The 17008-nt window shown below is 36.5% G+C and overlaps 1 protein-coding gene across 7 annotated transcripts in view; it reads left to right on the top strand.

The window, feature by feature from the left end:
- LOC105152789 (uncharacterized) overlaps positions 1-17008 on the top strand; it is a 221035-nt gene that overhangs the window by 53560 nt on the left and 150467 nt on the right. For 3 of the 7 annotated variants that reach the window (XR_015546115.1, XR_015546114.1, XR_015546118.1), the window contains one exon: positions 13167-14904. Coding sequence is in view for 2 of the 7 variants with exons in the window: in XM_087409321.1 (XP_087265447.1) it covers positions 4562-6038; positions 13167-13237 (1548 nt within the window). In the remaining 5 variants the exon portion in view is untranslated. Of the gene's footprint in view, positions 1-3412; positions 6047-13166; positions 14905-17008 lie in introns of those variants that run through there. The other 4 variants (XR_847000.2, XM_087409321.1, XR_015546116.1 and 1 more) reach the window with 4 other exon arrangements.

The following is a 17008-nucleotide window of genomic DNA, read 5'->3' on the forward strand; positions in this document are numbered from 1 at the left end:
TTTAATTTTTCAAAATACTGGTTGTACTTTTTAATATTTTTAATGTCTGATACTCTTAAAAAGGAAATTATTATTACAATGAATTTATTTACTTATTATATTGATTGAGTAACTTTTCAGTGATTTAAATTTTTGCTTTTACACGTTGCTTGCTTTTGAACAACATGGATAGTAAATTTTAATGGAAAACCGAACGTGCGGCCAAAGCGGCCGGAAGGGAATCGCGATGATTCTGTGAAATATGGCTCAAGAGCGAGCAGGTTTTCGGCGGGGCTGCGTTAATGGGTGATTGATAAACGACCTTTTCTCATCAACTGCATCGGCTGCATATTTATCACCATGCGACCCCGACAAAAACGCGCGTGCACTCGCTCCATGCAGCCGCGTCAGCGATGCGAAAAGCGGATGACATTACTCCCTTCGCGAAGCGCAAAGCTAGCATAAAAAAACATCAAAAAGTAAGCTAAATAAATAATTACGGAGTATGTTTTTACTATGCTAACGAGCTCATATTATATGAATGTTATATCCAAGATTATAATTAAAAAATTTTTAGAATTTTCTTTCATAATTTATTTATATATATAATTATATTAAGAGAATGTATTTATATATAGAAATTTATGTAAAATAATTAATACAAATTAATTAGCAATATTAAAAGGTTCTGAGAATATTTTATTCTGATTCATTTTTTCAAAAATAAACGAACGGACATGTTAGTTTTCTTGTAATGAAAATCTATGTGATATATGCGAGCATGTTCATTTGATGTCATATTAATTCCCGCGTAGGAGTCAATCGAGCCGAAGTACACGCGTCATGTAAGGTGTCCCTTTCGTGGACCCACGTAACAGATACTGTCGATGTTAAAGTGCCCTTCGACGAATCCATGGCACGTTTGGTGCTAACAGCTCACGCGTGTCCGTCACGTGTCGAGCGTCGCCAGCTCGCCCGCTCGTGCGTTTAACTTAGTCGAATTAGGCGGCTCGAAACTTGCCCTTTCTGGCCGATTTGCAAAATAACGTGGGCAGATGGTGGCAAAGTGTGATTCTCACGCGCGACATACTTTTCTACTTGAGAATTTAAAACGCATATCGAGTGAGACGAATTTTCAGTTTACGCGTTGCAGTTTAGTGAGAATAGTCGAAGGGAAAAGATAAATTTTGGCGAAGGAAATTAATGTGGCGCAAGAAAGAGAGAGAGAGAACTTGGAATATATCATTTAAATTAATTGATTTTCAATATTTTTACTTCAAATTTGAGCAGATATATTATTTGAATTTTATACATGCTTCTGAGCAAATAATATACAATTATATATTTATTGAAATTTAAAATGTATAAACAAAAAATTATAAATATGATACTTCTTTTTTTTTGTCACTTTATACATTGTAATCAAAAAGAAGAAAAGTAAACTAGAAGGAAGAAACATAAACTTTTCCGCAAGAATACTGTTTTAGGTGAAGCAAGATATAGAAGCGTAAAATGGAATTAGAGATCAGTATATCGTCGTATCTCTGAGTTCGCGGGAAATGGCACGGTATGATCGGCAATAAATATAGTTCATAATCCAGGAATGGCTGCGCAAAGATACAGAGACGTTTCGTAGCTACCCCGCCGTGCGACGCGTGTCACACGTAACGTTGTCGTAATGACTCTTTCAACTTTACGACTCTGAATTAGGATTAGACACGGCAGTATCGCATGTCACACTATCTGCTGCACGTGAGGCGGATCGTTTAATTTATTCCGCGCATGAATTGAGCCGAAGAGAGCTATTGCCAATACAGTCGAGTTATCAAATCATCAAGATTGTCTTTTAAAATTCAATCTTTCATTCTGTTCTTTATTGCTGTAGATTTGCCATAATAATGGATTTTGTCATAATATCCTATTTTTATAACATAAATGCATTGCATCCATAATTTTTTCCAGAGATATTTTTAAGTGTTTAATGATAAATTCAAGATCTATTTAAAGCATTTTAATTTAGATAAAGAATTTTAGTGAAAGAATTTTTAATGAGAGTTTAGTATCTTATACGTGAGTTATTATAATAAATATAGTAAAATTTTATTCTCGCAATTTTTTTTTAATTATTTCTGTGACACCAAGACAATTGCCACTTTTCTTAGTCTGATTTGTAGTATTGTAGATCCAAAAGAAAAAGATCCTTTGTTTTTGATCACTCTGTATACAAGATACAAGAAACTAGAATGTTCTCTTTCGCAAATACTCGTTTGCGAGTCTTTGTCGGGCGCGGGATAGTGCCAATCGAAAAGTCATTACAACTTTTTGCCGACTCAATCAAGAAGTTAATGTCCTTTAACCTCGCGGCGTTCCCCTTAGGATTTGCCGAGATCTCGGGAATCGCGTAAGAAATCGACGGCTCTCACATGCCCGGTAAAATAGATCACCGGCGTATGATTGATCGCCTATTGGCTTCGTGGCAGGTTTTTACCCGCTGCGCCCACTTGTATCGAGAGTTATTTTTCCGGCATGAAACTACGATGCTACCCATCTTGACTTATTTCAAGATTTATGTATTTTACAAAAATAATTAGATTTGCAATGATTATTTCATTATGCACTTCGAAATGGACAAACATTATTAAGCATCAAAAGAATAATTATAAGTCTGAGAATTTTATAATCGAAAATGTATTACATAATTATAATTATAATGTGAAAGAAAATGATTAGTCGTACAAAAATAAAAATAATACAATACGATATATATATATATATATATAAATATATTTAAAGTTATTTCTCTCTCTCTCTCTCTCTCTCTCTCTCTCTCTCTCTCAGTCAGCTTATTTAACTGGTAAAGCTTGTTGAATGAAATAAGCTTTTTTGGAAGTTTCTATCATTTCTTATTAAATAGCATCCTTACATATTTCATATGCGAGTTTTTGAAACGATTTTCTTTGGCGTAGTCGTATCTTCATCTGTAGACCTGCGTCGTCTGCCGAATGTCCAATATAGCCGCGAGTCGGCTATAAAAAAGGAGTGGAGATCGGGGGTGCGGGCGTTAAAAATATTCAAGATCGTTTGTCAGGCTGAATTACAGTTCTCGGTCGTATCCTCTCCCCGCCGTCATCTTTGCCACCCTGTTCGCCACCCTGGTAGAGCGGGATTCTGCGGTACGCGTTGCGCAACGCGGAGAGGGTAAGGCAGTCGGTCGGAGAGGAAGGGGATGGCAAGAGCCCACGACGACGACAACGGCGACGACGACGGCAGCGACGACGACGACGACGACGATGACGACGACGACGACGATGACGACGATGACGACGACGACGACGACGACGACGACGACAACGATCCCAGGCACATGTGTCGAACCTGAAATATGTAGGCGTGGTCTGGACGGTGCTAGCAGACGCGTCCCGACGAGCGAATATGTTCATCCCGTTGCTACGCTCCACCCCCGTATAACGCTACAGACACTGCTATTGGCCAGTGCCACCCTCGTCGCGCCTCCACCTGCCACGCTCGCGCTACCCTACGCGATAGCTACCCCTAAATACGGGGGATGCGCGAACAGTACTCTCATTTTAACGCGAACCGCCGATACGGCACCGAGTGTTCGCCACTTTAGTGCGCCCCGGACTGTGACACCAGATCGGTGGGTCCGTTAGGGGTTGTTATAGTTTTGCTCTTTGTGGCTTATTTCGGACTCGCATGCTTGCGAAAATCGGTTTTGGCAAAATAGCCTTGTGAGAAAAAGTGCAATCTGATGTTTTAAAGAAGAACGAAGAAGATCCATCCTGAGGTATGGAAAACGTGGTCCAACTAGTGTAGTTTACAGACCGCATAATTAGAAGAGAAAGATACTTGTCATAATCCGGTAAGTACTATTCATACTGTTACTTATGTATATGCTGTTACTGATATATAAAGAGATAATAATGAGACAAATAAAGTTATAAAAATTTTTTAATATTTAATTTTTTAAATCTTGTTTTCTTAAAGCTTTTTTTATTATTTAAGATGATATTCTAACTTGCAATGTAGATAGTTGAGTAATTGTCGTATCATTGTTCTTATTTATACATTAATGATATTTAGTTTTTATGGGATCAATTTGAGAGAGAAATACGAAATAATTATTTAAAAAGATATTATCAAAATAAATTATATAGCATATCAATCGTAAAAAAAAATAAATGTTCTAATTATATGATTAACATGATTTAATACTAGAATTTTTAACCTAGTTACCTTGCTATAAACAAAAGAAATTTTTGAAATTGAAATTTTTTAATTGATTTTATCAAATTACAGATCATAATCAATAATAAAAGTTTACCAATATTTTTCTGAAATAAGATTTAATTATAGCATGTTTTAATTAATGCGTTTAAAGTATTGTATTTTTGTTACTTGCATCATTTTAATTTTTATAATGACAATTGTAAAAGAATATATATTTTCAAAAACATATCTTGCTAGATATGAAGATTTTTTTTACGTTACATGTAAATAAGAACAAGTATCGTCTTAACTTTTCTCAACTATCTCGACGACCAATCTAGCTTTGCTCTGATTCATGCTTCTCGAATGTAGGACATCTGGGCCGAGTGTATCGAATTTTGGTCAATCAATCACTCCACGTCGCTGCGACATTAGCACTCACTGTCCACTTATTATTATTGTCGTAGGTCAATCATCCGGAGCGAGCAGGATGACAATGGAAGATCGCACGGGTGGCATCGACCGTGCCACCCCCGCGACCTCGACGCCGGCTACGACGGTACTGACGTCGACATGCCCTTCGTCCATCAGCGACGTCACGCCTGATGCTTCGTACCCCCTTCAACGAGCTAGCAAGCGCTCCTTCGATGTCGCTTTCCTCGTGGCACCCGATGAAAACCTGGCGCGTCGACAAAACGAAAAATTGCGACTGATAACCGGCCGGAAAGACCGTCTGCGAGACGATATTTCCATCGACAACGTTCTGGATACTGATAGGTTGCCGCAGAATCTTACCATCAAGCACTACGACAATGATTCTGGCGGTTCAGATCGAAGAAGATTGCTGCATTGCACGGAGAATTCGCTAAGTCCACCGTACGTATCGCCTAGAACCTTGACGCCAACTTTGCCGGGGCTTTCTCCAGATTCTGATGGAAGAAGATACGCGCCGACCGGTGGTCGGCTTCAGAAGACTCCGAGTCCGCCTACATTCGTTGGCCATCATCAGTCTATGCTCACTTGTCCTGAATCGACGGATTCTTCGGTCTTAGCCTGCACAAAGGTTTACGAAACTGGCATCTCCTGCGTAACTGATCGTCATGGAGAATCCCGTAGTGCCTTCACGAAGGTAAATCTAGTTGGACAACGGAACGGCTTCAACGATGACAGCCAAGCATCGCCGAGGTCGTCAATATCTCCGGATGATCGCGCGAGTTATCAGAGCAGCGTCAGTCCACCGGTAGTGTCGTTGCCCAGTGCAACGAGCTATAAATATGCACCATTTCCCACTAAGATGGCGTATCCCTTTTTGACTATGGGAGCAGAGACTGGTCAGTCGGGGCTATTGGAGAACCTGAAAATCCCGCAGATCGCTCAACCGCCTAAAGTGCCCAGTCCAAAGGTACCCGCTTTCCGACCGGATCTTCCGCCAGTTTATCCCAATCTTCCCTATAATCCCATCTCCGTATTTCCACCGATGGCGGATGCTCTCGCCAGGCCGAGATTTCTGGCTACGGCTGCCGGGGTGGCCGGTCTCTTACCACCATCGTTTGCCGCCTTGACTTTACCGGCGCAGAACGTCTGTGCCAAGTGCAACTTGTCGTTCCGTATGACTTCCGACTTAGTCTATCACATGCGCTCTCACCACAAGAGTGAGAGTTCGAGCGAAGCGGCGAGGAGGAGAAGAGAGGAAAAGCTCAGATGTCCCGTTTGCGATGAGAGCTTTCGCGAGAGGCATCATCTCACTAGACATATGACCGCTCATCAAGATAAGGAGAGCGATGGCATCGTTGACCAGGTCGAAATCAAAAGGAGGACTACTGCTGTTCACAGTAAGTGACGACGAAAACTGCCGATCGAGGATGATATTCTAACAACTGGCTATTCTTTTGAGAACTAAATTAGTGCGTAACGAGAATTAGCAGGTTATGGGATTTGTGATAATAATTAAATTTATCATTACGTCTTATTAGATTGACTAAGAAATTAAAACATTCTTGTAAAAGAGAATATTTCAAACTACGTATCAGAAGTACATACAAAAATATTATCATGTTGTCAATAATTTCGGTTAAATGAATATTTGTGCATCTTTCTAATTGTGAAAATATTTAATGTATGGATTGACGTAAGTATTGTTTTATTTATTTAAATGAATAGATTTATAATTTAAAAATTTATTACCTATAATACATACCAACAATACATTTTTGTTAGGAAAGACCTATTTGAAATTGAACAAGAAACTCAAAGATGAAAGGCCGCTCCTTGAATTTACGGTGCGCGGCGTTCTGTATTATATATATACTATTGCGGCATTCACATTGTATACGTGTATAATAAGAAAATTTTAATGTCTATATAGAAAAATTAATGTCTATGGATACGTCGATCCATATACACAATTGCTCTAATATAATTCATAAACTGCGACGAAATCATTCCCTGTTTAGTCAATATTAGGTAGGAACAATTTGTAAATAAATTTAATTGTTTAAGTAAGTTTAAATAAGAATTATCTGTAAAGAGAGGAAGAGAGAGAGAGGGGAGAGAGAGAGAAAGAGAGAGGAAATTAATGAATGAGAGTGAGTGAATGAATGAGATTGATGCTTGAGAGAGAGAGAGAGAGAGAGAGAAAGAGAATTGATCAGTCGAAACATAAAAATCTATAATTTTCAGAAAATGGAAGAATTATTAACTAAATTATTTCTAAGAATTTTTTTTGTAAATAAAAAATCATATTTTCAATATCATTTAATTCATTTTTATACATGAAAAATATAACTTTACGTTTTATGAAGAATTAATTTTATCATTATTGTGTTTTTTGAGAAGAAATAAACGGAAGTAGATAATAATTTAAGACTGAGATATAATTTTGATCTTCTCCATAAAAATTTAAAATATATGATGAACTGTAATTAGTATTTGTATTTATATTATTATGTATATAAAATTCTAAAATGTTTATAAATGTTTAGAATTTTCTATTATTTAAACTTTTTTTATAAACATGTAGATATTATGTGTTACATACCGTTGTTATATGAATACTATGTATTTAATATTTTTATTTCATCTTTCATTTAAATTCTCGAAATTTTATAAATTTCAAAACATATTAAAAACTATTTGAGAACATTTAACTTGTTTAGAATAAAAGATTTAACCTAAATACACACATAGTGCTGGACACAAAATTGTAGCAATAAAATATCTTAAAATCATGCATATTTGGGGAAAAGCAGCGTGCTAAAATTGTCAGAGATTAAAATAATCGCGGTCGTATTTCGATATACTCGCAAATTACATACGGTCCATTCGAACGACTCCATTTCCACAATGTAGAAAGTAAAATATTTGCCGCGTATTTACAGCAGCAGACAGGTGAAACGGGTAGTGCGAATGTGGCGATAGCAGCAGGGGGCGGTCGGAAGGGGGTGCGGAAGAGTTGCGGAGGGTGGTGCAAGCGTGTAAAGCGCATTTCGGCCGTGTGTATGGAGGTGAGGGCGGCGTGGTAATAAATAGATCGTAAACCGTAACCCGCGTCACACACAAACCGTCGGAGCGCGCATAATGGTAGGAAACAATGAATGCCGTAATCGGAAACAGTGCCGGTTTGTTATCTGCCATTTACACTCCATTTAACTTCAAACGGCGAATCGGCCTGCGCGCATTCGCGTTTTAAATACAGCCCGGTTTCCAACCACTGCCGAGAACCGCCCCCACCATCGTTCTCCACCCCCGTCGCACTCCCACTGACGGTATGCGGCTTAACATAGGGTTAAGCCGTCGCCGAGTGGCTTAATATTGTCCGAAAATTACGTGAATTATCACCTCGATGTTCCCCAATGTTACTCGAAGAATTGAATCCGTATAGGAATAACACTTTAATCCAAGTACTTGTAAAGAATAAAAACAAATGTTATTATTTTTCATTATTAATTATTTTGTTTTAATTGATATTGCGATTCGGTATAATAGAATTTTGAATAGGATTATTCATAAGAATTTCGAGGAGAAAGGCGTATCATTAGTACGACCTATGCAGTATTCTGTACAGCAATAATCACAGTAGCGTGTAAATACAGGTAGTAAAACTTTTAATACAAGAGAGAATGCGTTTATAAAGTAGGATTATAAGATGGATGTATCAATATCGCGATTAAGAAAGAAAGAAATTCAAATATAGACGTTTAATAAATGATTCGATATTACATTCTACAATTGTCAGAAATATTATCAGAAAAATAATATTGACAGAAATATTAACTAAGATATCGCAACGTGTGTGTGTGTTCGAAGTTGTTTTAAGATTAAATGCAATATATAAGTCTGTATAGTAAACTACTAATCTGTCTTTATTATAAAGATATCAACGTTTTGTTTCGTTTCATAAAAATTGATTTATCCAGATATCATGTTGTATTACTTAGTTGTAAATATCACTTTGTACATAAGCACTATATGTAATCTAGCTCGTTGTTAATTAATAAAAGAATATCCGACAATTAAAACCATATGCAATATTTCATATCCTCTTAATTTATTATCTGTCGAGAGGTTTAGTTCATTGGATTATTATTATACATATTTACGAATAAAATAAATTAATTGAAATTTATATTTATTACGAGGGTATGTATTTCTATTATCCTTATCTGTATATTAAAGTGATAAAAAATTTTATTACAAAACAGATATGTAAAACTTTTTATACCTTTTTTTTAAATAAAAGAATTATTTTTAACTGATTTTGTTGAGCACAATACGAGTTTACAATGACTTCCCAGAAATAGAATCGATCTTGCTCTTTACTTCATGGACGTCGTCCGTCCTTCTCTTGTCTTCTCGGTGCTAAATCATCAAAAGCCGATTACGCGGCAATAGATTAATTTCTGGCCACTCAGAGACCTCTCCCTGACATCCGATTCGTGGGTACCGGATCGATTATTATTTCGTTCTACGTTCAAGTAAAATACGTTCAAGTATATGAATCGTCAAACAATCTTTTATAAATTTATTTTTAAGATCTGTAATACTAAGAATCTTTATAGGAGCTATTTATGTTTCGAATTTTTTAAAACTTTTTAATCGCACTTGATTTCACAATATTTAAATTAATTAAGATATATATAATTTTCATTATGTATTCTAATACATTTGAAACTGAACTTAAAAAAACATAATTGTAACCATAATTGTTGATTAATAAATTATATTAAGATAACATTACACATTGACATTACACATTGAATTGTGTCATTTTCACGCGGGCGTGAGCAAAAGATATTTCGTAAACTCTTTCACAACTGGCTCTTGTCTCTCTCTCTCTCTCTCTCTCTCTCTCTCTCTCTCTTGAAAGAAAGTCATTTCGAAATCCCCTAAACGGGTAACGTTAAGCTCATCGAAACCGCGGCCAATACGACAAACAATCTCTTACCGCCCTCGTTCCGGCTTAAGCTCGCCCCTTCACCACCCCCGAAGTAAGTGTACTTACCCTCTGCCCGAGGTCCATAAAGATAAATAACATGGAGCACCCGGACCTTGTAGTTGTATCCCTTACAGAGCGATGAAGGGACCCTTGAGAACTCCCATCATCCCTTCGTTTTTTTCATCATCTTTCTTTTTCTTTCTCATACTATCTAGCGGCAAAATTCTTTCTCTACTTTTCTCTATCAATCCTTTTTTGGCTTATTTCAGCTTATTTTTATTTTGATTCATTTTTCTTTTGACTTTGATTTTTCTTAAACTAACAAGTATTTTTTTATAATCTTAGCAAACATAGATCCTCGAATTTTATTTTCTAAATATTCGACTTTATTTAACAATTGTTCAGTTTCTGTTTCTAGATAAAATTTATAAAAATAAAAATAAATTAATAAATTAGTAAATTAAAAAAATTATTTATTAAAAATTATTTGAAAAGCAAAAATGAATTGATGAAACAAAAGCGTTACGAAATCGGGATCCCCTTTTCATTAAATCGAGCACCCTGTATCTGTCTTCCTCCCGCACGATCGGTCCGCCGCTCTTCCCACCCTTGTTAGCGATATTTCCCGTGGAGAATTGCGCGCATGCTTGTTCTGTCAGTGAAATAATGACAATGTCATAGCCCGGGCCCGATTCGCCACGGCACCCTTGCCACGTGGGCGACGATTGGACGCGGATATGCTAATATGGCGTCCGTTCCGAGACATTAAGTTCTCGGTTTACCGATTCTCGCCAGACGAGCCGCGTCTTGACGTCCGCATCACCTTCCACCATTGTGCCTTCAATCATGGGATACGCGTTTTCTTCGGGCATTCCATGGGGTCTTCACAAGGGAACACATGAGTCATTGCTCGCTCCATAGAATTTGATCTTTTTTGAAATTAAAGCTGTTTTTACAATTCAGCTATTGTTACAAAATTCTAAAAAATTCAGTTCTTTATATATGTTAAAATGAAAAAAAATGTTTTAATTAATCGGATTAATTGTATTGTTTAAATATTGTGTAGTATTGACATATATAAATATATACTCTGCTTTATTTATTATACACTGAGAGAAAAATGTCAAAGTATTGCGAAGCAAATGTTATTTACGAAATCTGATTGCGAATATTAATTGCAAAAAATAAAATAGATGACTTTGCTAAGAATAAAATTTTATTTCAGTATTTAAAGAAATATTTATTTCAGTGAAATAAATATATTTCTCACAAATATATATATTTTTCTCAGTGAGAAAAGTTTAGATATCTTTTTCTCAGTGTAGTTTTCGATATGATTTCTCAACTTTTAACTAATACACAAACACAACGATTAATCGAATTTCGTGTCGCTTTTTGAACTAAATACTTGTCTGTTCTTTATCGTCGGCCACCCTGATTTTCGTTTGGTCACGGTCTTCCGGTACGATTATGTAACTTGACTGCGAACACGCATCTTACATCGCTCTCACGATACAGCAGCCGTTACAGTGTTTCGATGTCAATCAGGCGTCGCTAAACGATTTCGCTCACGCAAGCTAGCACTTTTCTAGGGCATATGTTGCGATTCGCTCGTAAAGCTTCACACGTATATTCGGTACGCTAATAACGTCTGAGATCTTCATATTCCACTTCTAATCAAAACATCTGTTATCATTTTCTTCCCTCTTAATTTGAAAAACAAAAGATTCAAGAAATTTGACAAGATCTTTTCTGAGAAAAGTTTCCTTCTTCGATCGGTTTCGGACAAAAAACATACATGTTTAGAAATTAATTTAAAATACTTGCTAGATATAATTAAGAACGTAATAGATATTCTTTATACTTTTCTTCTTTACATACACGCAGAGTTGGGAAATAACTCGTTACTGTAACAAAGTATATACACACATATATATATATATATATTACAATTATAGTTTAGACTTTTTACTAACTGTAGCCTAACTTTGTTTTTTCCATCTATAATAGTAACTTAATTTAATTACATTTTTGTAACTAGTAACTAACTTTAATAGTTACTTTTATAATTACTTTATATTAAACTTATTCATTAATACATATGGGTTAATCAAAATATGAAGTATTCAGTAAACAATTATTATTTTTTGTGATTGAAATGTATCTTTACTTCTGATATATAATCACATTCTGCACATATCTGTATTAAGAATTAAGATTCTTTAATATGTGAACGCATCTTAATATTGATCCTATAATTTTGATTCCAAATGTATATATTATAATAATATTTATAAATAATATAGCACACAGCAATCGAATGTTTTATTTAATAAGTAAAATAATTTAGTAATGTTAGAAATGTATAAGATTTCTGTATTTAAATTAATATTAAGATAACAATGTAAAGAATTAAAAATCAACACAAAGAGTAACAATTCGTTATTTTTTTAAGTAACTATGATTATAACGTGTTACTTTTCAGAATCGGTAACTTATTATAATGATAACGAATTACTATTTGAAAGAGAAAACGTTATACTAAATTACTTTTACAAAGTATTTCTTAATTCTTCTTACATGCGTAATTCGGTTAGTTTCGGACAAAACGTATGTATTATATGTACGTAGAAATTGATTGAAAATATTTACATTGATATTAAGAATATAATAGACATTCTCATATTTTTCTATCTTCTTTATATACTTACGATCAAAAGAATATTATTTTACTCGCTGGATGGATTTCCGGTTGGTGGGTTTCCGCCGTGCTTGACTGTTCTCGAAGCGCAATGGGCGATCGAAGCTCGCGAGGCAACCTTGAAACGTTGAAGCGGCGAGCTGTCTCGATTTATTTACGACGTACGTATGATGAAAAACGGAAGCGAGCTCCGGTGCGATCGTGCGGCCGCCCGAAGCGGATCGTCCCGGTGGAGGGATGAAAGGGGTGAAAGGGCCTGCTCTCTCTTCTGCCGGAGCACCTTGATTTACTGTCGACGATATTTTCTCGTTGGCGCTAGTTGGCGCCTACCGCACCACCGCGCCCGACAATGGCGGGCTCGCTTGACATTTTGTTTCGAATTATTGCCCGCGCTCGCGCGGCCGGTCCTTTCTATTTCGCCGCTCCGACCGCTCCTCCACCAAGCGCGACAATGCTCTATTTTATTCTGCTCTATTTTTATTCTGTTTTGCCTGTTTGCGTTTTTTTTTGTCGCGTTTATTTTTCGGCAGCCGCTCGCTCTTTGTTGCGCCGTCGCGGGACGTCGACGCGTATCCGCCTGAATTTCGCGGCTCTCGTGGCACAGATTTATCATCGCAATTACGCCAGGAATAGTTGCACGAACGATCTTCTAGGCGTTAAGAATAAGTGCGCAAATAAGGTTCAATATACGATATATACATAGATATATGTGTCGATCTATGATCAAATGATAAATATACTAATAGTATGTAAGTTATAGTATGTAAGTTATATATTCCGTTATATATTCCGATAATAATAAAATTATCATTTTTTTGATTTCAGGACTATCTTCCATGACTGAACTCCCATCGAGGAAAATGAGAGATGAAATCTGCTTACCTATAAACATATAAGAAACGTCTGTCTTAAATCTTTAATTTTCTTTTGGTGAGTCGCATTATTTAACTTTTTTTTTCATATTAATTGCAATTTTAAAAAAATCCAACACATTTATCGCGAATCAATCGTAATTTTTTAAAGTATTAATTTTTTTCTGTCCCTTTTAATTAATCTTGTAATTTGAAGTGATTTTTTTATGTGATTTTTTTGTAAAAACAAGTTGAAATCTTTCTTCTTGAAAAAAATGTTACATTCTCTGAATGCGTGGAGAAGATACGGAAGAATTTTGAAAAATAGTGGTATATTAGTAAATTAATACATTATTAAAATCATTCTCTATAAGTATAAATCATTCTTTATAATTGTATAATCATATAATTGCACTTTTCGAGAAAAATATAAACTCGTGATCAATTTTCGCGTAATTTTTTTTTTATACCGGAATATATATTACATATTCATGTTTAATTAGCAGCCGGCATGGCACGAATTCCTAATCTGCGAAGATCCATTCTTGCGAATAATAACGGAAAGTTAATAAAGGGAACGGTGTTTTCTCTCCCTGTCTTTCTGCCATTGGATCATTCGACAATGGAAAAAAGACTTTCGACCCTGCTTAAATATGTCCAACCACAAAGCAATAAAATATCTTTATCTTACTCGTGCCATTACCCCCTTGATTTGGAGGGTTCCAATTTACATTCCTATCGGGGGGGCTTCGGCAAGATAAGTCCATTTAAATAAATTAGTAATGCTATCTCCCGCGGCGGAGACGTAAAGCTGTGGAGGGGGCGGATTAAATAGTATTTTATCAATTTTCACTGCGATTCGTTACGCGATGTGACGCCGCTTTCTATTCAAAATCTCGTTTTGATCGCGTGTTTTCGCGCGTTACGCAACGATGAATCATATTGTCTAAAAAGTATTTAGGGTGACCGCATTGTTACCATTGCGATCAAAAGTAGCAAAAAATAGTGCAACAGAAACACTGGTTCCTCTGATGTATTCCATTAAACATTAAAAAATTATTTTTTAAACGGTTTAAAGGTCACGTTTTAAGGACGAAATTTTTTTTCGTTGTGTATGTGTAATGGATAATAATACAAATATCTGAAACGAAAAAGCAACCAACAGTTTACGTGTTTAAAATAGAATATCGTCAACATTCCGTATTTTTAGTAGAATCGGAAAAAATGCATCGTGCAAGAAAAAGGTTGCTAGAAGGCGGAAACGAGAAAGAGAGAGAGTGCAGAGGCAGGACACACGTTTAATTTTTCAAAACGGACCGCACGGCGAACCTTTTCGCGGGCCGTGACGCCCATCTCTACACGCAATTGCCTTTCCCTCCGTGTGTTGGCGTGTGTTGGTAGGACAATATAATGGGGCATAACAACGGCGTTAACACGCAGTGGTCGACCCCGGACACGACCCGCGACCCACCCCGAATGAAATACACCTCTGATAATTACTAGAAATTAATGCGGCAGCCTTACACATACCGCCCATTGTGAGCGAACGGCGCGCGAGTTTAACCGGCGGTCGAGTTTACGCGACCTCGTATTTACCTGCGTTAGGGACGGTAATCGCCACGATTCTAACACCAGATTAGCGAGACTCGCTCGTATTAATTATCTCTGCTCGCCAACGGAAAGACGGAACGCGCTGGTAACATAAAGAAAGAAAAAAGAAAATACAGAATGAATTATGCAATTTTAAGCTTCTTCGTTATATATTTGAAAACTTGAACACGTGTTTAAATGCAACGCGTTCTAAAACGCTTGAATGGAATAATTCCATTTGAATAAAATAATGATTTTACAACGATAAGGTTAATACTTATTAAAAGATATTGAAAATAATATTTATGCGACGCGAGATCATACAATATCTAATCAATTAAAATTATCAGTTAAAAATGTAAAAAAGCTCATCAGAGCCTACATCAGTTATTCAGATGCACAGAAAATTCTTTATTTTCATGTGAATGTAACAGAACGATATACGTTTCAACCTTTCAATTCGGGTCCTTATCAATATAACATATAAATCGAAGTTACATAAATAACGCAAATTCCAAGTTGATGATTCCCGATAATTTAATTTTTTTTTCTTTATCCAAATTAGCTATGTAATGAATAGCTCAATGAATCTCAAAATTATTAACACTCATACAATATAAAAATTTACATAAAGTAAAATCGAAGTCATATACATTGCGTCACTTGATAGAAGCTACTAAATTGTCGGGAATTATAATAACTTCGATTTATATGTTATATTGATAAGAACCCGAATTGAAGGGTTGAAACATATATTTTATTCGTTCTGTTACATTCACATGAAAATAAAGAATTTTCTGAATAGCATCTGAACAATTGATAGATTCTTTCGAGCCTCATTTTATATATGTGTTCAATTAAAATTATTTTTTCATTTAAAAGATAGAGAATTATTTAATATTTTGTGAGTCGGTTATTAATACATCTATCTGTAATTGAGAATTGATGAAAAAGTATGATTGGGAAAGAAAAAGTGCAATAAGGACGACAGAGAGAAGATCGTAAAATCAGCAAATTAAAATCAGTGCCGACAACGAAGCCGGATGGACCATCGTTGAACGCGGCGGGGGGATGATTTTGTACAGGAGGGCACAGGGGAACGTGGACGGGGACGGGATGTATTAAAGCTGCGGCCGGAACCATAGCGGAGCAGATAGTTTAATGTGAATTTATTGCGATCGAGATATCGCGTCGACCAGAAAGCGAAGTCGCGTGCTACGCGCGCGCCGTCGAGCCGATAGCCAGCCGCGATGGTTGGTCCATTGTGAGCAGCTTCAAACTGGCCTCAGATCGCTCGAAATGAGAGCGGGCAGGCGGCGAGGCAGTGAGACATCGAGGGGAGACGCCAGGCGTCCATTTTTAAAACGGGGAGACGCTATCGCGGTATCGAAGAGCACGGCACGTGCGGCGTCGTCTCCCCGAGGTTACCCTGCGATTTGTCTTCGACAGATTTTCTGCCGCGACAAATTTGCGCACGTTGCGGGCGAACACCCGAACAATACAAAAGCCTGAAAACCATCCAAAGGATGTCTGAAAGATCGCTGCCCGTAGTTGGACTTATTCAAGTTAGTCAATAACTGTAAAATTGACAATCAGTTAAATTTTTAAGAGGATTATCAAAAACAGAAAGTGTGTGCTTTATTGTCGTTAATAACAGACGAGACATAATTTTTTAATTTTAATAATATTTTTTTTACACAGAATGACTCTAACGAATAAATTTGTGGTTAACTTTTTCATTAAGTGTATCAACGCAATTAACTAACTTATAACTTTTCGTCGATGTCATAGTTAAAACTGTGTAATGATTTAGAAAGAAATGATTTGCCGTGAAATTTGTTTTAATGATTAGTAAATTAAATGTGAAGAAATTAGGCGACAGTTATTACTGTCGCACTCAAAAGTTTAGTTAATTTTCGTAGAAGATATCTCTAATCTCTAGGAAACCGCGATTATTCTTTAACCGGAAGCACGACTTTATTCCCAGCGACGATTCTTGAAAGCTCCAGGCTTTCATGACTCGCGATTCCGCCTCACCGGCGCCTTTTCCGCCTTTCGCGTTTCTTGGATCCGCAAGTGTCTTCTTCAAATGCGGCCGCGCTGGACGTGACCCCGTGATCGTATATCACATTACTTTAATTCATATGGTAATTCACGCGGCTGAGCCGCTATGCCGGTTCACCGAAAACTTTCGGGACAATGCGAGGGACAATGCCGGAGGGGGGT

Source organism: Acromyrmex echinatior, chromosome 9, assembly GCF_024713525.1.
Source record: "Acromyrmex echinatior isolate Ae372 chromosome 9, ASM2471352v2, whole genome shotgun sequence".
Lineage (NCBI taxonomy): Eukaryota > Metazoa > Arthropoda > Insecta > Hymenoptera > Formicidae > Acromyrmex > Acromyrmex echinatior.